The sequence below is a fragment of the Lissotriton helveticus genome, chromosome 7 (assembly GCF_964261635.1).
Source record: "Lissotriton helveticus chromosome 7, aLisHel1.1, whole genome shotgun sequence".
In the NCBI taxonomy this organism is placed as follows: Eukaryota; Metazoa; Chordata; class Amphibia; order Caudata; family Salamandridae; genus Lissotriton; species Lissotriton helveticus.
Window position 1 is genome coordinate 1,822,138,540 of NC_136068.1, and position 22,889 is coordinate 1,822,161,428.

The 22,889-nt window shown below is 45.7% G+C and overlaps 1 protein-coding gene across 1 annotated transcript in view; it reads right to left on the reverse strand.

The window, feature by feature from the left end:
* Nucleotides 1-699: 699 nt before the first annotated feature.
* The window catches only part of LOC144770811 (phospholipase A2 inhibitor and Ly6/PLAUR domain-containing protein-like), a 90,711-nt gene continuing 68,521 nt past the window's right edge, over nucleotides 700-22,889 (reverse strand). Inside the window, exons 3-5 of the mRNA XM_078655579.1 lie at nucleotides 21,887-22,033; nucleotides 7,199-7,342; nucleotides 700-3,040 (exon numbers count right to left, since the gene is read on the reverse strand). Coding sequence (XP_078511705.1) covers nucleotides 2,850-3,040; nucleotides 7,199-7,342; nucleotides 21,887-22,033 — 482 coding nt within the window. The 3' untranslated portion in view covers nucleotides 700-2,849. The remainder of the gene's footprint in view (nucleotides 3,041-7,198; nucleotides 7,343-21,886; nucleotides 22,034-22,889) is intronic.

Below are 22,889 nucleotides of genomic sequence, written 5' to 3' on the forward strand. Positions count from 1 at the left end.
GATATCGTCTATACCAACTGGGCATTTGAGGTCTTATTACAGAGAAGATCCTAAATGGACATTACAGGGTATCATCTATACTAATCAGATTCTTTAATTCTGAATATAGAGAAGATCCCTACTGGACATTACGGTGAATCTTCTTTAATGATCAGATATTTCATTTCTTATTACAGAGAAGGTCCTTAATGGACATTACAAAGTATCATCTATACTAATCAGATATTTGAAATCTTATTTCAGAGAAGATCCATACTGGATATTAGAGTGTATCACCTATACTAATAAAATATTTTAATTCTTATTACAGAAAAGATCCCTAATTAATATTAGACTTCATTGTCTATATACCAATTTAACATTTGAATTCTTTGTTCAGAGAAGATCCCTAATTTATATTATAGCGTTTCATCTATACCAGTTGGACATTTGAATACTTGATACAAAGAAGATCGCTAAAGGACATTAGTGTATATCATCTTTACCAATTGGACACCTGAATTCTTAGTACAAAGAAGATCCCTACTAGACATGACAGCATATCATATATACCACTGGACATTTGACTTCTTAATAAAAAGAAGATCCCTACTGGACATTAGAGGGTTTCATCAATACCAATTGGACATCTGAATTATTAGTACAAAGAAGACCCCTACTGGACATTACAGCATATCATCAATACCAATCGGGCAGTTGACTTCTTAATACAAAGAAGATCCCTACTGGACATTAGAGCGTATCATCTATGCCAACTGGACATCTGAATTCTTATTACAGAGAAGATCCCTACTGGACATTAGAGCGTATCATCTATACCAATTGAACATCTGAATTCTTAGTACAAAGAAGATCCCTGCTGGACATTAGAGCGTATCATCTATACCAATTGGACATCTGAATTCTTAGTACAAAGAAGATCCCTGCTGGACATTAGAGCGTATCATCTATACCAATTGGAGATCTGAATTCTTAGTACAAAGAAGATCCCTACTGGACATTAGAGCGTATCATCTATACCAACTGGACATCTGAATTCTTAGTACAGAGAATATCCCTACTGGACATTAGAGCATATCATCTATACCAACTGTACATCTGAATTCTTAGTACAGAGAAGATCCCTACTGGACATTAGAGCATATCATCTATACCAACTGGACATCTGAATTCTTAGTACAGAGAAGATCCCTACTGGACATTAGAGCGTATCATCTATACCAATTGGACATCTGAATTCTTAGTACAAATAAGATCCCTACTGGACATTAGAGTGTATCATCTATACCAACTGGACATCTCAATTCTTAGTACAGAGAAGACCCCTACTGAAAATTAGAGCGTATCATCTATACCAATCGGACATAGGAATACTTAATACAGAGAAGATTCCTAATGGACATTACAGTGTATCATCTATACCAATCAGATATTTGAATTCTTAGTACAGAGAAGATCCTGACCAGACTTCGGAGCAATTCACTTTACTAGAAGAACCCTACTGGATCTAAGACCGCTCATCTATACCAATCGGGCATTTAGGTTTATAGTACAGAAGATCCCTAATACATATAACAGCGTATCGCCAATGCCAATCAGACATTTGTGTTCTTACTACAAAGAAGATTCCTAATAGATATTAGACCGTATCGTACATCTGAATTGAACATTTGAATTCTTAATACAGAAAAGATGCCTAATCGACATTAGACTGCATTGTCTATGCCAATTGAACATTTGAATTCTTAGTAAAGAGAAGATCCCTAATGGATATTGCAGTGTATCAAGTATACCGGTTGGACATTATTTGAATTCTTGATACAAAGAAGATCCCTAATTGACATTAGAGCATGTCATCAAAGCCAATCGGGCATTTGAATTCTTAGTTCGAAGAAGATTCCTAATAGATATTAGACCGCATCGTACATATCAATCGAATATTTGAATTCCTAATACAGAGAAGATGCCTAATGGACATTAGACTACATTATCTATACCAATTGAACATTTGGATTCTTAGTAAAGAGAAGATCCCTACAGGATATTGCAGCGTATCAAGTATACCGGTTGGACATTATTTGAATTCTTGATACAAAGAAGATCCCTAATTGACATTAGAGCATGTCATCTAAGCCAATCGGGCATTTGAATTCTTAGTAACGAGAAGATCTCTACTGATATAAGAGCAACTCATCTACACCAATTAGACATTTGAATTCTTTGATCAGAGCGAACCTCTACTTGAAACAAGGATGTTGTCCCTATACGAATCTGGCTTTCAGCTTCTTAATGGACGACAAGAGCCCTAATGAGCAATTCAATATTGTCTAAGGCTGTTAGAAGTAAAGTGCATGATGGCCACAACTGGTCGGCAGACAATATCACCCCAACTCCTATTTGAGCTTTAGCTTCCTATTGCAGAAACAACCCCCAATAGACATGATAGGATATCAGTTGTCAACCAATGGAATCAGTGGCTTCACAGTGCAGAGATCCAGTAGAGGGCGTTTACTTCCCACTGGCCACTTCCATTGAATCCCTTCACTGGGCTGGATGAGGAAATCACTTCCAATTATAATGATGGCTTTGGGGCTGAGAACACCTACTCATCTTCCAAGTCCAAGCAGGGAATCTGTGTCACTCTCATTCATTATCAGCATAGAAATCAAGTCTTGGTTAAGAATACAACAGCCATGTTCCCTGCGCCCTCCCTGCAAGTATGGGGGCAGTGAGTATCTTCAGCATGCTATATGTGCGTCGAAGCATGTATGAGGAAAGGCAACGGCCCAACAGTGCAGGCTGTGTTGAGTCTGGGGAGCCCGTGTCCGGTGTTCGGTCCTGGATGACGCTTAGGAGAGCAGCCTGAAGAGTAGCGGGAACCCAACTAAAACTGACAGGGAGAAGCTGTGTTGCAAATGGCTTCCATGGCTGCACTCAAATTTCTTCAGATCTACTGTGATGCCCGGGAAGGAGAGCTTGCCTTTGGACTCACACATGGCCGCATTAGCGCAGCCGCGCATGGCATATGGAGGCTCTCCACCTAGAAGGAAACACATGTACTGTCAGTCTCCTGAGAACACCTGTGTGTGGCATGATGTAAGTACTGTCTGAACCTCTATGCCCTGTGCCAGCCCTTCACACGCGACATGATGCACAGCATTCCTGGTGTCCCCTGCCTGCACCCCATTACCTATTGTCTACTATTTAGTGTCACCTTCTTGACCCTTCTTGTCCCCTATCTGATCCTCATTACCCACTGCCTACTCTTTGGTATCACCTGCTTCACCCTCATCCCCTGCCTGCTCCTCAGTGTATGGTGCCTGCTCATGAATGTCTTCCGCTTTGTTCTCTGGGTTACCTGAGGGGTCTTACAGATCTTCAAGGGCATTGGGTCGCTACCCAATACTCATGCCTGCATACAATGCCTTGTGTACTCCCCAGTGCTATCTGCATGGTAGGTTCATGTGTGATGTTCTGCTCCAGTCCAGGTTTTTTCCTTGAATTCTGGGACTTGTATTCTTGTCTATTTCATCATAAATCAGGACTAAAAATCCCAGAATTCAAAGGGAAAACCTGGGTTGGACCAGCCCATCTTACATAGGCCTGGGAAACTTGGCAGCTATGATGTTACCAATGTGATTGGATGAGAGGCAATATATAGAAAACAACTATTTAGGCCCATACGAACATGTAAGCACATGCAATTACAGATGAATGAATTTCAGGATGCTTCACAAGATATAAATATTTGTTTTCTATATATTGCCTCTCAGCCAACCAAATTAGGTATAGTTATTTTTTGTGATCTACAAACAGCAGATCACATGAGGTGGGCAATATGATGTACCATTGTGACTAGTTTGGTGGTGCAGTCACCTATGACCCGGCTGCTTCCTATCTCTTATTTTTATGTTACCAGTGTGTTTTGGTGTGGCCTGTGAGGTCAATGTTAATAAAAAAAAGACCAGGGGTGATCCATGTCCGAAGGGTGATGGGTGATAGTATGCCCCATTAGTTCACCCCTTCTGTTACATATGTGTTGGTAAGACCTATGAGGTCATGGTGTTAGTAAATGGATCAGGAGTGCACCATGCCGTAGGGGTGAAGGGTGATAGTATGCCCCATTACCTCTCCCCTTTGGTTGCCTTCTATGTTGGTATGGCCTGTGAGGTCAACGTTACTAAAAGAAAAAGGAGCTCCATATTGGTTGGGTTGATGGGGATGGTATGCCCCACTACCTCTCCCCTTCAGTTACCAATGCATGTTGGTATGGTCTGTGAGGTCATATGTAATTAAAAGGATCAGGACTGCTTCATGCCGTAGGAGGGATGGGTGATAGTATGCCCCATCACCTCTCCCCTTTGGTTACCTATTGTGTGTTGGTACGGCCCGTGACGTCGTGATGTTAATAAATACATTACCACCAAATTTGAGTTGGTGGTCAAATACCAAGGTTTCGCAACCACATTTTGGTCGCAAAACCCTGATACATAACACTGGAAATTGCTATTTGGAATGGACGCCCTAAACACGCCCCATCCAAATAGCGATTTCTACACCCAAAATGCCATTCTGGAGAATCACAGTTTGGATGTTTGTACATTTGGAAAAGCATGTTTCCAGTTGCAAATGCCTGATTCTGCAAATTGGGCCATTTGCGACTGGAAAAATGCTTTGTACATCTGGCCCTAAGTTGCTTATATGAGATCTCATTTGGGTAAAACCACTATTGCGGGAACATGGATACAACGCAAACTAACCGAACACGTGGGGCTGTTGTTCATATCACGTGCAAGCTTGCGCTGTTTTTAGCATGCAATGCATCCTTGCTACAAATGCTGGACTGGCATTTCGTATAACCATACATAATTTTTTGTCGTTTTTTGGGGCATTTTATGAAATTTTCCTCAAGGAAATCAAACTAATTTCGCCCAGAGCTTACATCTGCTTGAAGAGACTTTAGGAAGAATATTCTGGAAGTTTGGTTCAGGCATGAAGCCTAGGGTTAGGGCCCGGATGGAGGCAGGTTTATCAGGGTTCCTATCAAGAACCACAGATCGTCTCCTGCACAAGCAGATGTTCGTTGGAAGCCCTGGATTCCTCAGAGTTCAGACGTGGGAGGAACTATGGACACCTGGGGCATGTCCAGTTGCAGCACAAACTTCAAGTCTTTGCTGTTGTGCCAGAGCGTGAATCAAAAATAAATCAGACCCAGGCGGTATAGGATATGGGCTCAGATGTGCGTTGGTAATCGTTTGCGATTACCAAATAGCAACATTTTTCGATTCGCTTTTGGGTAATTGCAAACCCATGTACAAATGTGTCTTTGACACATTTTGCGATTCCCACTGGGTCACAAATAGGCCTACGTCCTTAATATTAATGAGGTAGGTCTCGGTTTGCAACCCATTGAGGATCGCAAAGATCCCAGGAATGGTGGCCTACTGGGGTCAGAAGGCCACCATGTCTGTGGTTGCTTTTCAATAAAGCAATTTCTTTTTTAAATGCAGCCTGTATTCCTTAAAGGAAAACGAGATGCGTTTCAAAAAGAAAAATGAAAAGTTTTTCTTTCATTTTTTAAGAGTAGGGAGTGGTCCGTGGGACCATTGCCTGCTCGTAAAAAACTTATTTGCAAACATTCACAAAGGGGAAGGGGTCCCTTTTGGACCTCTTCCCATTTGCCAATGGCTTACCACCTACTTGAAGACCCTGTTATGGCCCAGGAGGGTAAGTAAAAAACAGTGACTCTTAACGAGTCACACAAAAATTATGTTTTTTTTAAAGGAATCGGTTGAGTGAGGCATGAAGAAAATGTTTGGCCCCCATTGTTCAGACAAGCAGGGGCTCACCTGTCATTTTTAGTAGTAGAGACATGTTTGAAGAGCTGGCTGCCGTGGTAGAGGAGGCTGTTAAGAAGAAACAACTGAGAAAGATGAGATGAATAACACCTGTGAGGATCATTTTCTGGATGCCAGAATGTAGACAACAGAAGGAACTGTGATGCTGAAGCTGGACATAGGATATGTGTAACCCTGAGCGGAGTTTGCGGAGATGCGCTGCGTGAAACTCTGTGTGGTGGAAAAAAACCTCCACCGCGCTACATGGACGTCCACAAGCGGTGGAGTGGGATAGAAAAATGCAGTTCGTAGTGATTTTCAGTGCCGGATGCCTGTCCGCACTGTGCAATCATCGCGAACAGTACCATGCACAGCGCAAGCGGGCGCTGCTTTACTTTCTGCCGGTCGAGTAGATTTTAACTCCACACAAACAGGCAGTTTCTCAATGCGAGCGCTCGTGAGTATACGCGACCACTCGTAATGAGAACCCTGACCCCCCTACGTTGAGAAATCTCACAGGAAGGTTTATTTTCCACGCTCGTGCTCGGCAACTTAGTGTTGATTGCAAACGAGGAAAAATCTTGCCGGGATGTGGATTTACCTTGCTCGCTCTCGCCAACTTGACGCTGACAAACGCGAGCGAGAAAAAAACTCTGCTCTGCTATGCGGAGCGAAGTTTTTCGGAACTCCGCGAGCTCCGCGTAACTTGGATCGCGTAATACTCTGCATACTTCACGAGCGGAGCAGAGTTCACCGCCCAGGCTGAGATATGTGTCATGGGAGATTCAGATGCACAGCAATTCTGTCCCATGACAGGCTAGCTGAGGGGTGCAACGTACGGAGGGTAGGAAGGGTTGTAGGTCAGGAGACGTGAGGGGGGAAGTAGGTTAGTAACAAAGGATGCAGGCAGAAGAAAGTGGCAAAAGATAAGACTCTGATAGATGGACAGTATTAGAGCAATGGGTCTTTGGGGAAGGAAAAGATAGTGTGACAAGGTACCAGTTCAATGTGTAGGAAAATGAGTAGTTTGTTTCTGCAGAGGGGGCAGGGATGCATGTTTAGATAACATTTTTGTGATCTCCCTTGGTGTCCACATGGTCCTGTCTGGTCCTAAGGTTCCCTGCCATCTCCTCTCTGCCCATTCAGCTCTTCACTGCCCTCTTTAGTTCTACAGTAGTCAGTATTAGCAGTTCACTGTCTCTGCGGCTCCTTTTTGCCCCTCAAATTCCTAAAAGCCCCCTGACAATTGCTCACTAGCCCCTCAAGATCTGCTTTGTCCCTCCATCTGTATAGAGCAATGTCCCATCTTGCTCCATGGCAGTGCCCCCATGCCCACTTCCATGAACCCCTGGCACACTTACCCATTTGCACAGGCATGCCGTACTTGATGCATTGGTTTTCCACTCCTGCGCAGGGCACCGTGCTCTGACCCGTGCATTCTTCTGTGCCTGGTGCAAAGCAGGCCGGGCACATTAGCCCATTTGCTTGGGTTTCCCTGCGTGGCACTGGGGAATTAAAAGACAAAACAAGGAGAAGAAAAAGGTGAGTGTGTAGCAGCATGCAGGGACGTCTTGGTCCTTGTTTCCCCTGCTCTGTCAATTGGGGACCTCTATTCCTGTCACCATCTTCCCCCACTAGACACCTGTGTGAACATCTGTTGGCTTAACAGTCACATTTTCACACACGCCTGGTTGCTTCACAATCCTGTCTCTGTATGCCCTTACATTTGCCTTTGAGTGGAGAGCTATTCTTATGGAATTCCTGCTTCTATGACCATTTATGGCGCATTGGTGCAGAAAACCTAAACGTGCATAGATTTTTTATGTATGTTGATCATCCATGGAGTTCTCTTGCAAGTTCCCTGTGAAATCTATCAAGGTTCAGTCTTAGCCATTTGCACCTCTATGTCTGGTCTTGTGACACACCTTTATCTCAAGCAGAAATGGGTGCAATGGGTTTAACAGATGAAGGACCTACTAGCAACAATTATACCAGCTTCCTCACTTGACCAAACATGTGTGAAATCACTGGACTTGCTTGTGCTCCAGTCTGGCAAGATGGCACTTAACAAAAAGACTGTTCAGCCTGAAGCACCTACAGACAGGAGACGAGGATGTGAAGAATCTGCAGGCACATGCAGTAGCCACCAGAAAGATCTGAAGGTAAGTACCTTTTTCTTCTGATTGTTAATTTTACCTTTGGACTTCCCCGACCCTTTTTTGAATAGATGCAAAAGCAGTATCTCATCCCAGGTGGTGGGCCTGAAGGAATGGATAGACAAGAAAATCCGGGAGCACAGAACACGTGAAACGTCCATCTCTTCTGACCTCTGAATCCAAGAAACAATGTTTAAGGAAATTGTGAAGAGATGCCCATGCCACCACATGAGAAAGGCCAGCCACTTCTGGTCAGTGCTGACGTTGAATGCTTTACTCTAGTGGAGCGGTATGGATTCCCTTGAGTGGCTTCTTGTTAGCTGAGTCTTGTAATCAAGGAAGAGAGGGAGGAACTAGTGTGGCTAGTTTGTTTCCCCGAAGTATAATGTATAATCAAAAAGAACTAGCTTCAAGGGTGATGTTTGCGTTCTATGTGTCTGCATGGAAAACCATTTGGTTTTTATGAAGGCCCTCACCCACCAACCTAGTTGGTGGCATGCTTCATCATCGGGTCCAGTAGATGTGGGAGACCATAAGTCCACCCCTACAAGTCCGAAGCCTTTGTTTTTATTTACTGCCAGGGGCCCACCAATAAAGTATCTTCTTGGGACCCCAAGGACGGTATTTTAAAACCTCACACAACACATCAGCACAGGACACTCACGTTCCAAAACCCGCTCTGCAGTAATCAGGTGTTGCAGCACACCTGAGGTGCACTCGGTGCCTCGGGCGGGACCCGATGATGAAGCTTTCCACCAACTAGGTTGGTGGGTGAGGGCCTTCATAAAAACCAAATGGTTTTCTATGCAGACACATAGAACGCAAACATCACCCTTCAAGCTAGTTCTCTTTGATTATATATCCTTCTTAGCTGAGACATAACACATATTGATGCAGACAATGATCGACTGCGACAAGGTCCTCGTCTGGACTGACATGCTTTTTCTGCTGCCTTCGACCCAACAAAGAGATGGTCATCAGACCTGTACTGCCTAGTCTGGTCGATGTAATAACTGGCAGCAGGTGTAATCTCCCCCCTTCTTGAGTGTGATAGGGTTGCAGATAAAAGGTGGCAAAGGTGATAGATTGCCCCAGATGGAAGGGGGAAGTGAAAACAAACAGGGAAAGCCCAATATCCCTGGAACCATTGAGTAATCAGGACATTACTTTCTTTCAGCCTCATTTCTCTAATAGCTTAGGCATTTAGGACCAGATTTGCAAAGTATTTTTCCAGTCACCATTGGCTCAATTCGCAGAATAGGCCATTTGCGACCGGAAAAATGCTTTTTCAAATATACAAAATGCAATTCAGTAACTTGATACTGACTCACAATTTGCATTGCGATTCGGTATTTGGAAGAAGTGTGTGTTGGGCACCCCTTCCAAATAACGAATCAGTATGGTATGTAATACTGTTTTGCCACAGCATTCCGGATGCAAAACAGTAATACTTTACCCCCATTTTAAAAGCAGTAGTAAGCCATTCACAAATGGGAAGGGGTCCCTGTAAGACACCTTTCTCTTTGAACATGTTGAAAAATTATTTTTAGGAGCAGGTATTGGTCCCACTGACAGCTGTCTACGGACCACTGCCTGTGATGGCTGCAATTCCTAGTGGGTCGCAAAATATACCTACCTCATGAATATGAGGTAGATCGATTTGCGACATACTCGAATTCACTATTTGGGGAATAAAATACTGATTTCCTAATTGCGATTCGTAGATAATTATACAAATAGAAGATAAGTATTCCTAATGTTTGTGCATCTGTCCCTAAGAGAACACTTGAATTGTATCCTACTGGAGATAATCACTAAAAGTCCTATACCGCACAAGCACTATCAACAGTTCATCTGTACGTGTGTTTTTATTCCAACACCCAGTCACAGTGCCCCTGATTCCATCTTTGCGGGATAGCTACTCTCCTTATCTAGTTGTTGTCATGATGAGACCTTGAGATTTCTTGATGAATCTTGCAGTGTTAACCAGCATAGTACAATACCCTTAAAGACGGGGACTGAGTACCCACATACTACCCTGCCACTTACCTTGAAATTATAGGCGCGATCACCCTCAGGCACATGTGTGTCTCTGGAGCAGTGAGCCGTTACCACTTCAACATTTTAGCAACCTTTTTTGTTCAAATGTGTACTAAGTAGAGCAGCGCTGCTGTGCCAGCAACAAGGCAAAACATAAGACCTCCAAAAGATGTGCCTTTAATGGATCCACGTTCTGCTCTGTACACCATGTGATAACCCGACTCTACCTTCCTGAATAAGCAGATTTTGTGGAGGGGTAACGCCTCTCTGATATGGATCACCTCTGGTGGCAGCTTGAAGGACACCAGAGCTCTTTGGCCCTGCTTAATCTCCAGGCATGAAGGCAGCAGCTGTGGGTGTAGCATCCATCTCTTTGCCAGGGAGAGAAGGTACACTGTGAGTGACAGGTGAAGCGGGGTGAACAGCGAGAACTGCATGAGGTCTGTGTACCACACCCTCCTTGACCTCTCTGGAGTGATGAGAATGGCTTGGACCTGGTTTTGGTGCTGCTTCCTCAAGACCCGAGGATTCATGGGTAGGAGAGGAAATGCATAATGAAGTGGAAAGCACTACCTTAAATGAAATGCATCCCTGAGGATCCCTGCTACAGATTCTGAAGAACACAGAAATGTGGGCAGTGTGCATTATTACACGTGGCAAAGAGGTCTACTTAAGAAGTGCACCACAAGGCAAGGATGTTCAGGGTCACCCCCGGGTGGAGGTGCCCCTCGTAGTTAGCAAAGTGATGCAGATTCAGGCTGTCAGCTCTGGTGTACATAGAGCCTGCCAGTTGGTAGACCATCAGCTAGATGCCTTGGGCGTCTGCCCAGTCCCAGAGTCTCGAAGCTGCTCAACAGAGAAGGTTCTCGTCCCTGCTTGTTTACATAACACATCACCATCACATTGTCCATAAGGATTTGGAAACACTGACTGCGAAGGGAGAGAATGAAGGCTTAAAGGCCTGGCGAATTGTCCCCAGTTCGAGGAGGTTGATGTGAAGAGCCTGCTCTCTAAAGACCAAAGGACCTTGATCTCTTCCTCCTCCAGATGGATGTGTCAGTCACTTCCCTGGCCACTGCTGAAGGGGGCAGAAGGAAATATCTTTAGCAAGATGCCCTCCACCTAAAGCAGGTGCAAGTCCACTCCTGTGCCATGGAGAGCTTTATGAAGGCTGACAGGTCTACCCAATGCTGGACGACTGCCATCCCTGGAGAGCCCTCATGTGCATGCATGTGTAAATGAACTGCAGGCTGCAGGAAGCCAGTAGACCCAGCAGGCGAAGAACTATCAGGACTGGAACCTCTGTCTCTTATCACACTTGGTGGGCATGGGTCTCCTTTTTGAGAGGTGCACACACCTCAGTTGATGAGGCTCATCTTTCTCCCTCAATTTCTAGTGGTGTTTGGAGAACTTTGGATTCATATATGGATTCGGCTTCTAAGGGTTTGGTTGCCCAATATCCTTTTGATTCGTCTACGTGAGTGTTGTTATTGTGTCCATGTGTAGCTTCCCAGAAGATCTGTCTCTTTTCTTTTCTTTCTTCCTCTCTCTTCCTTCTCTTCCCTTTCTCATCTGTTTCTTTCTCTTTCTTTCCCCTTTTTCTTATTAATCTCTTTTTTACCCCATGGTGATACCTCTGATGTGTTCACGGTTCTTCGATTTACACATTATTCTATATTTAAGTAGCAGTCTACGTTGAATTCATATTGTTTTTTCTCATGTTTGATATCTTATTTCTTATTCAATTTCTTTTCTCATATGTATGACCTTTATGATATTTAAATATTTTTATGCTCTTCTAAAAATTAATAAACTTATTGAACAAAAAAAAGGAAACTGTAAAAAATAAAAAAAAATAAAAAGGACTGGAACCTGGGCTTCCTCCCTCTGAGTCATATCCCAAATGTCCTGGATCTTCTAAGGAGGAGAAAAGCATCTCAAGAAAGTTATGTCCTTTACCGGCTCTATGAAAATGAGGGCTATAGGTAAGACGTGGGCACATTGATGGAAAATCCCAGGACATACAACTGGCATGCTGCTACCTGAAGATGGTCTAACACCAGCTGTTGTGAGCCAGCCTTAGCCAGCCAATCACCAAGGTATGGTAACACGCGAGATCAGCGACCATAGCGGATGTGCTTCCACCCCCAGCATCACCTTGACTAAGACTCAGATGGGATGTTAAAACTAATGGAAGGAATATGAACTGATAATGGGTCCAACCTTTGATGCACCGGAAGTACCTGCCGTATGACTGCAGAATTGGTGTGTGAAAGTACACTTTCTAATAGTTGAGGGACACAGTGCAGTCTTCCACTTCCATAATTGGATAGGGATAGTATCCTGAACATTTCCTTATGCAGGTAAAAATTCAAGAGCCTGAGGTCTAGTATCAGATGAAGATTACCAAACCTTTTGGGGATCAGGCAGTACCAGGAACAGCACCCCTGCTCCATTTATGTTTGGGGACCAGCTCCACCGACTCTTTGTGAAGCAGGACTGCCACCTCCTACTGCAGTGTCCGCAAGTGAACTTCCAACTGAAGAGACTGGTTTGGGGTACATGTGGAGGAGCTTGTTCTGCTCTCTGTAAGTCCCACTGGTCTAAAATGTTGGCCCTGCAGGCCTGTAGAATGGATAACACTCACGTCAACTGGCTGCACAAGGTCCTTCAAAGGGAGCTCAATTGGCTTCCCAGGTGGGACTAAGGAGGAGGAGGGCTGCTGGGCTTCCTGGTCCTTTCCTTTACCTCTGCTCTTGTACTGTTTTAGGAACAATTGAGTTGCTGAACCTGCTGGGATGGCTGAGCCAGGCGAAAGGTGAATCTTTTGGAACAGCACTGCATTTCTGAAGACCCAACAATTGGGCCATCCCTCTCCCTGCTTTGAACCTATCAAAGACCGAATTGGTGTTGTCTCCAAACAGACATCCAGCATTGAATTGCAGGACCATTAGTGTTGCCCACACATCACCAGAAGAGCGCATTGATCTTAGCCATGAATGCCTTCTCATGGCCACTGATGAGCCATGGCAGTGGAGACAGAGGGGCATGTTACCAACAAAGTGGCGAAGAGAGGTGTTAGCCATCTTGGCTTAACGCCTCTCTTTGCCAATTCGGAAACGCTAGGCTGCACCATATAACCAAGGATACGGTGCAGCCTAGCGTTTCCCCCTGTGATGGCGGTAGGTTTTACAACTTAACGCCAGCGCAGGCACCCTTGCACCAGAGTGCAAGGGTGTCTGCGAGCAGGGAGGTTTGTTTATGTTCAGGAAGGATTTCCTTCCTGCACATAAACAAACCTTGAATGACATTTTGTAACTTACATGTGTGCTGCTTTATGCAGCACACATGTAAGTTACAAATTGGCATTTTTAAAAAGAGTTTTGTTTATGCACAGGAAGGGGCACCTTCCTGTACGTAAAGAAACGTTGGCGTTTTGCTTTTTCCATGTTTGCTGCACAAGGCAGCACACATGGAAAAAGCAAAAACGAGGAGAAATGAATCATTTCTCCTCGTTTCGCCACCTTAGCACCAGGATTTTTCTGGTCTTAAATTTGGCGCAGCCACCTATTATCACCAAGCTTGATAATAGGTGGCAGCGTCAAAGTGAAAGGGTGTTGCGGTGGAACGCCCACCGAAACACCCACTGCACGCCCCTTTCACTATGAGTTTATCGTGAAAGGGGCCCTATTATCAAGGCAGCGTTAAGTCAATTAACGTGGCTTTAAGCCACGTTAATTGACTTAACGCTGCCTTGATAATAGGGCGATGTAAATATCGGCGCGTTATTGGCAGAAAAGTGATGATAACGCGGCGATAAGGGGCTTCATAATATGCCCCGGAGTCTGTTGTATCCTGGCCTGCTCCTATGATCTGCCTGGAAGTCTCTTGGTCATTTTTTACTACCTCTGCAAAATGATCCTGGAGGTGGTCGCGAAGGTTCGTCATGTCCATGGCCACCAAGTCCCAAGGTGTGGGTAGGCAAGTGGCATTTATCGACCAAAAGGCTAAACTACCGGTTGAGAGCACCTTCTTGCCTACTGCTTCCAATGTTTTAGATTCTCTGTCTTTTGAGGTGTTAGGAGAGCACCTGAATTTTGTTTTGGGCACGATAAGACCCACACCGTCACACTTCCTCGTGATGGATGGACAAAGAGAAAGCTTGATCTCCAGGGGATGGTCTATCCCTTCTTTCAATCATGCAAATTCATGGCTGGGGCAGAGGTGGGTTTAGTCCTGGCTTCCTTCATTGGGTTGAACAGTGACTTGTTAAAAGGTAGTGAGTACTCTTATTCCCCTGAAGTGTACTGAAGGACCTCTGTAGGAATGTTTTACCAGTTTTCAAATGCCAGTAAGGACAGTAAGTGCCGCCTTTCTCACGATGACATGAAAAGAAGCGACTTCTGGGGCACTCCGTCCCCAAGCCACTAGGATTCTGCAACATCAGGTGGGCGGCCATGACTGAAGATGGGGGTGCAGCAAAAATGGCTTCCTCCTTGCTGTTATCATCTTCATGAGTGTGAAAATAAACTTTAGATTGTGCAACAAATATTTATTCCTTTTAAAGTGATGTAGTAGTAATGACATGTGTCATCTTGAATGTACCAATCCTTTATTCATATATGCATGTTGTTTTGTATTATTGTGAAGTTTCCTGTGATCTATAAAGCTCAGTATTTATTGTACTTGGGCAATTTCCATACAACGTAACCTTCTTTTCAAGCCTGGTAAGGGTAGCGGGGCAATAATGAAGTATTCTCCTCAAAGACATTTTGCCTTCCTTGAGGGGAAGATCCTGACACCTGCATGTTAGATAAGCTTTAGCTGAGAGTAACTAGTTTCCGTCATGCAATTGTGCTGCATTGATTAATACTGAGAGAAAATGTATAGGACTGTGTTAATTTTATATGAATTTTTGCTCTTTGCACCAACTGACCATTTTCCAGTGAGAGCCCTAGTCAGCTGAAATGACAATTGTCTTTTGATCTTTTGCTTTGCTTCTTGCTTTTCTTTTATTAAATGCTGGTTGAACTTAAGGCTGTTGTTTTTTATTTTTGAGATGAGGCACCTTTTGCTGCATCTGGATCAGTCAGAAAGGAAAATATAATCGAGGGTCTGTCAGTGACGCGGATGCAAAGAGGGTTCGGGCTGAGACTCCTCCCTGTGTCTACGGAGGTACCAGCCCTGGTAATGGCGCCGGAGCGGATATCAGTGTCGACACTGTTGAAGGGGCCACTGGCAAAGGCCTCAGTGCCAGGATGACTCCAGTCACCCCAGAGGAGTTCCTCAGGGGGAACTCTGGGTTTGAGTGGTGCCAGGGAGGGGAAACAACCATTACAACGCAGTCATTACAACACACTACATTTACAACACAGTCATTACAATGCAACTGCCTTTACATCGCATACCATTAAAACGCAGCCATTACAACGCATGTCACCACAACGCATGCCATTACAATGCATTATAAGGTAAGTAATGGGGACTATCCCTACACTATCCAACACTTACCCTACTGTTGCACTCACTGGAGTGAGAATAGTAACTTTTACCCCTACACTATCCAACACTTACCCTACTGTTGCACTCACTGGAGTGAGAATAGTAATTTTTACCCCTACACTATCCACCGCTTTCCCTACTGTTGCACTCACTGGAGTGAGAATAGTAATTTTTACCACTACACTATCCAACACTTACCCTACTGTTGCACTCACTGGAGTGAGAATAGTAATTTTTACCCCTACACTATCCAACACTTACCCTACTGTTTCTCTTAAAGTCTTATGCATTGTAATGGTATGCGTTGTAACAGTATGCGTTGTAATGGAATGCGTTGTAAATATAGTTTCTAAAAATGCGTTGTGATGGCATGCATTGTAAAATCATGCATTCTAATGGATGTTGCAATGTAAAAACTGCATTGTGAAGGAATGTTTTGTAAATGTTTGTGTTGTAACGTGTCCTATTCCCAGGGGAGGACCTGCCGGGTGGAATGCAACCAAAGGCCAAAATGGACACATAGGGCTTGGAGGTGCACCAACGGGGTCTGCAGTTAGCCAAAATAGACTCATCATATTGTGAAGCAAGTGAGCTGGAAGCTCTCGATAGGCCTGCATTGCTGCCGGCGCAGCACATGGTAGAGAGCTCTGTGATGGGAGCCAGAGACGGTGGGGCCGCCAGAGGGGGCTCCTCAGTTGAAGTTCCGAGGAGGAGGTACTGTCAAGAGGGGTCATTGTGCCATCTCCTCTGCTTCATGTGTTTCCTCTTCCTCTCTTTAGAGGACTTGGAGGACAGAGAGGAACGTGCCTGACCTTGACAGCTACCGGCATTGAACCTGGAGTTTGTCGCACATATGGGACATAAACAATTTGGCCTTGTGCTCTTTGATGACATTGGCACTGAGAAGCTAAAGTATACAAAAGGGTGATGGATGGAATGCTTGAATCAATCTCATCCACTGGTAATATCTCTGGCTGCATCCCAATCCATCAGTCCAGCCCCAACTGCCAAGACAGGTGCAGTTTGGTTCCAGTGACACAGGGCCCGATTCACAGAATTAACTTAAGACAAAATCCTAAACTTACTACTTTTGGTATTCACAGAATGGATTTACGACTACTAACTTTACGTCTGCACTCGGGCCGGAAATTCCGGTGCGGAGGCGGAGCTTCTGGATTGGAGGCAGAGCTTCCAGGCTTGGAGGCGGGGATTTAGCCTGGCTGAAATCTCCACCTCTGGTCCAGAAGCTCCGCCTCCGGGCTGCAAGCTCCGCCTCCAAGCCAGAAGCTCTGCCTCTGGGCCGGAAGCTCTGCCTCTGGGCCGGAAGCTCTGCCTCCGGGCCGGAATTTCCGGCCCGAGTGCGGACGTAAAGTTAGTAGTCGTAAATCCATTCTGTGAATACCAAAAGTAGGAAGTTTAGGATTTTGTCTTAAGTTAGTTCTGTGAATCGGGCCCACAGTGTGCACAGGACCCATATATGGGTATACCAGTCCCACTTAGGGAGACACACTAAAGTATACAAAAAAGTAATGGATGAAATACTTGAATTAATCTCAGCCACTGGTAATTACCTGGGGCAGGATCCCAGTCCATTGTTATTTTGCACACCGTGCCACCTCAGTTTGGAGCCAGCTATACCCAAATCAGTTCTGACCTTGCTCCAATGGGAACAGTCCGGGTATATCTAGACGTGGGTACCGCGCACAACGTGTCACAGCTGTGTTGCCTGAAGGATAACTCTTCAGTGTACGGCCTGTGCCTGTGTATCCTGTGGGTCAGCTTAGATGTCTCACCCTCCCCAGTAATTCCTTTGTTACCTGAAGGATAGCTCTGCTGTGTACGGCCTGAGCCTGTCTTACCCAATCCAGCAATAGGTCTGTTGCCTAAAGGATAGCTCTGCTGTGTATGAACTGAGCATGTGCCTCCTGGGGTATAGCTCTGCTGTCTTACCTGCTCCAGTAATAGGTGTGTTGCCTGAAGGATACCTCTGCTGTGTACTGCCTGAGCATGGGTATCCTGGGGGACAGTTTAGCTGTCTTACCCTCCCTAGTAATTCCTGTGTTAGCTGAAGGATAGCTCTGCTGTGTATGAACTGAACATGTGTATCCTGGGATGATGCTCTGCTCCCTTACCAGTCCCAATAATAGCTGTGTTACCTGAAGGATAGTTCTGCTGCGTATGGCCTTTGCATCTTGTGTAATAGTTCTGCTGCCTCAGGTGCCCCAATCTGGAGTATAACTTTAATGCATATGACCCTGGGGTGATAGCTCTGCTGTGTTACCTGCCCCAGTAATATATAAAGTGTAGCTCCTCTGTGTATGTATGGGCTCAGCCTGTGTATCCTGGGTGATAGCTCTGCTGTCTTACCTGCCTCAGTAGTATCTGAAGTATAGCTCTGCTGTGTCTGGCCTGAGCAGGCCCAATCATCTCCATCTAGATTGTACGGGCAACTTTCTTCCGTAGGTCGCTTGAATGACTGCCTATCTGCAGCACCATTACTAACGCGGTAAGTGCACCTGTGAGCGGTAGGTCTGAAAGCCTGGCTTAGACAAGGGTGGTAAGTAACTGCAGTCCTCCTTGAGGTGATGGTGGCATAATCTGCTCCACTGCTGTCATTTCCACCACATGATGGAGCACATTATTCATGGTATACATTTCCACTCATATGTGAATCAGGTCCGGAAGCATTTCAACTGGATGCAAAGTAAGCTACTGTTTCATGCCTGCACTCCTCCTGCACGTGCACATCGATTTAATACCAGCTTTAGTCCTGACCGTCGTGTAAATGCGGAAGCGATGTTACAGCCAGTGACTGGAAGTCCCTATTGGCCAGAACCGTGCGTGCCTGCCTGCGTCAGCAGCTCGTCTCCTTCCTGCAGTCATGAGCCATGAAACAAAGATGGCGGCCGAGACCCCTGTCCTTTATTTTGTTGCATATTTATATAGCGCGAATTCGACCCAAAAGGTATTGGAGTGCTTTACATGAGCACCAGTTACATTACACAAGGACACATTCATTTTTGCTAGGCATGGGAAGATTATGTCATTTGTCCAGAATCACGGGAAGCCGAGCCGAAGCTCGAACCTGGTTCCCAGATCCAAAATTGGCAGCTCTAGCCATAAGGCCACATCCCTATGTGTCTTACTGAGGGGTGGGGTTGGTGGGAGCAGAGTTGCCCTTGTTATTGTAATTCCAGATTTGTAAAGCGCGACTTATCACCCCTAAGTATATGCAGGTGCTTGGGGCTGATAGAGGGCGATGGCGCTCTCCAATTTGTAGGGGTGCATTATAATCACAAGTAGTTTGCACCTGCTTGTATTCTCTTGTCATGTTGACATTTGGTTATTAGAATCTGTAATGCAATAACGTGTAAAGTGAAGTGATAGAGATATTTTGTGCACCGTAGAGAAAGCAACGTAATTGTGCTCTACATGATGAAGTTTAATATTTGTTTTTACACATGACTAATGAAAAATTAACTTGCTGATATGTAACACACGGATTTAAACATGCACAGTAATAATGTTCATGTATACGTGTGATTAATGAAGATTCATGTTGATTCTTCTGTTAGCCGATTTGTAGGCCTTATGTGTATTTTTCCTTGGATCTCTAAAAACCTTTGTTTGTAATATTCATGTGAATGCAGAATCTTTTCTTTCTCACATTTCTGTTGCAGGTGGAGAAGTTCGTCTTTGCTATTTAGAATAACGCTTTTGTTTTAGGAGTTAGGCTCAGTGAGCAGAGGATACATTTGAACAAGAAGCACTGATAATATGGGACGGTGTTCTTTCTCACTGGAGAAGGCCTGGGAATCAAGGTTATCGAGCAAGAGGCTGGGAGTATGGAAACCAACTGGAAAGTTACCTACGGGGAGGTGTCTAGCTGGATGGGACGATCGTGTGATGTGAAGATGGGTGTGTCCTGAGATTTTGTTGTTGGGGTTAGGGACAGTGCCCCTAGGGGATTGGGTTAGGAGAAGAGATCTGACTGGAGAGAGAAGGAGCATCTTCGAACGAGCTCTGTAGCTTTATGCTACTTGACCCATTCAATGTGAGTGGACTTCTTAGGATGTCTTCACACGCTGACACCTTTTTCTGAACTGCCTGGTTAATGCTAAGTAGGGATGCCACGTTAGTTGTACTGTGGGGACAGACTAATGCTTTTTACTTCCAAACCTCCAATGAACCAATGAAAAAGACTCTCGATGTCGGCGCAGTTATCTTCTGCGTCTTGATTCTAGAATGAGTTATTCTTTGTATGCGTCACAGACTAAATTTCGCCTGTAGGTTTGGCTTTGTATTAGTTCTGAAGTATTTCTACACCCTCATCCAATTGTTCTTGGCTTTGTGATAAACTAAGTAAACTTAGAACCTGGAGTCAGTGATTCTTCAGAGTCCTTTCTCCCTTCTACACTCTTAAGCAGGAACCAACGATCCATCGACCAGGGGTTCCCGAGTAAATCTAGAATGTGGAACCCAGCCCCATCAGGGCTGTCGGGGAGATTAAGGGCCAGATGTAGGTAATTCGTATTTACCGATTCATAAATACCAAATTTTACCGATTCGGTATTTATGAATCGGTAATTGTGAAGGGGGAGATGTAGCTAATTTTAAAAATTGAAATACCGAATCGTAACATCCGGTATTTACCGATTCGGTAAATACCGAATCGGTATTCCCTATTGATTCCTATGGGCTCTGAAGCCCATAGGCATCAATGGGAAATACCGAATCGGTATTTACCGAATCGGTAAACACCGAATGTTGCAAGGGTGCAGGGGGTGTCACTTTGACACCCTCTAGCACCCGAAGTAAAGGCATGTGTGACATGTGGCACACATACATGCCCTTAGGGCATGTCTGTGTGTCACATTGCACAGTGTGCATGCACAGATGTGCATGCACACCTGGATTCGGTATTTTACCACACAATAGGATTGTGTGGTAAAATACCGACTCTTAAGGGCCTGTGACACTCTCAGGAGTGTCACCTACATTTGGAATTACCGAATCTGTAAAATTACCGATTCGGTATTTTACAGAATCGTAAATTTACCGATTCTGTAAAATATTGGCCCCTACATCTGAAAACCCAAATACCGGTCGGTAACGGCCGAATTTGGCCGTTACCGACCGGTATTTGCTCTCCTACATCTGGCCCTAAGTGAGCTATTGCACAGAGTCACATAATGCTGAACTGAGCTGCCGCAGTGCCGGGATCGAACCATGAACCCTGCGCTCCAGAGTCAGCCGCTCTGGCCACTGCAACACACCTCTCCCTCGGTGCCGCTCACTAGGAATGAGAGTGGCCTTGTAACTCCAGGACACAGGCTCTGGCACACACCGAAACCTACATTGGCAAACTCACAGCAAACTGGGAGGGATGGAGTAATAATACATATGTCAGACATGTGTACACGCATATAACATGGACAGAGCCACAGACAGCCTCATACAGGCAGTCTACTCCACTTACCCTCGCATGCAGTCCGAGCCATGCGCACAGTCACACACACTCTATGGTAGGAAGATTAATGTAGGTAATAGATCATTCCTCAGACTTGCTTCCAAGCCTATTAATACTTTTATTAGATCTCGAGGAAGCCTCTGATACCTTGCGGTGAAGTTTAAAATGTGTGGTGATGGAAACGATGGGCATGGGGGCAAGCGTCAAGGTCTGGACAGAATTGATAAACACGAACCCTACACCCCAAGTTCAAACCAGTAGCATATCCAGGGCATAGACAGCAGGGTGGGTCATGCAGCTGGGATGTCTATTGTCCCTGTTGCTTGGTGCCCTAGGGTTCTAGCCACTGGAATGCATAACTTGACAGGAGACACCATGTAGTTGCATAAGCCCCCCAGAGGCATCACACATTGTATCTCGCTGTATGCAGATGACATGCTGCTGTACCTAAATGATAAAAGAATGGGCATAGAGGACACAATGAGAGACTGGGGACGGGTGGAGAGGTGTCTGGGTTTAAGGAAAATGGATTTTGAAACCACTGCCTTTTCTGCAGCAAAGCACCCAAACTTACTGCATATTTGTGTTTGAGTGTGTCAGTCTGTCTGGTGCATAGAGCCAAAGGGAACAAGTGGCACAATGATGCGGACACACATATACAGCCAGATCTAATGGCGCACCAATGTACACACATGGGCACAGAGAACACAGAAGCACACACAGCTGGAAATAATGGGTCACATGCAGCTGAAGACAAGCAAACGACACTCACAGACAGCTAGAAACCCATCAAGCTTCTTTTTCTCATTGAGTTAACCCACAATAGGCACACGCCAGTGCCACGTGAATCCCTGAGGCGTCTGCGAGCAGGGGGCACTCACCACTGACTGTCTCCGCGGGGCAGCGGTCCGTGGAACAGCACTTGCTGCTGGAACTGACCTTCACCTGCTCGTTGCTGAGAGTGGACAGGCGACCACACTCCTTCGCCCTCCCGCAGCCCCGGGCGAAGCTGTGGGCCTTGCCTTTAGCTGTGAATCAGAGAAGAGTGGAGGCTGGGTGTCAGAGCAGAGGTGAGACAGGTCTGGGCAGAAGAGAGCCTATGCAAGGTGTCAGACAGCAGAGGAGAGGGAAGGCATGGGGTCAGAGGAGAGCAGAGACTGGTGTGGGCAGAGGAGAGCCTATGCAAGGTGTCAGAGAGCAGAGGAGAGGGGAGGCAGGGTGTCCAAGGAGAGCACTGGCATGGGGTCAGAGGAGAGCAGAGACAGGTGTGGGCAGAGGAGAGCCTATGCAAGGTGTCAGACAGCAGAGGAGAGAGAGGAAAGGCGGGGTGTCCAAGGAGAGCACTGGCATGGGGTCAGAGGAGAGCAGAGACAGGTGTGGGCAGAAGAGAGCCTATGCAAGGTGTCAGAGAGCAGAGGAGAGGGGAGGCAGGGTGTCCAAGGAGAGCACTGGCATGGGGTCAGAGGAGAGCAGAGACAGGTGTGGGCAGAGGAGAGCCTATGCAAGGTGTCAGAGAGCAGAGGAGAGGGGAGGCAGGGTGTCCAAGGAGAGCACTGGCATGGGGTCAGAGGAGAGCAGAGACTGGTGTGGGCAGAAGAGAGCCTATGCAAGGTGTCAGACAGCAGAGGAGAGGGAAGGCATGGGGTCAGAGGAGAGCAGAGACAGGTGTGGGCAGAAGAGAGCCTATGCAAGGTGTCAGACAGCAGAGGAGAGAGAGGAAAGGCGGGGTGTCCAAGGAGAGCACTGGCATGGGGTCAGAGGAGAGCAGAGACAGGTGTGGGCAGAAGAGAGCCTATGCAAGGTGTCAGAGAGCAGAGGAGAGGGGAGGCAGGGTGTCCAAGGAGAGCACTGGCATGGGGTCAGAGGAGAGCAGAGACAGGTGTG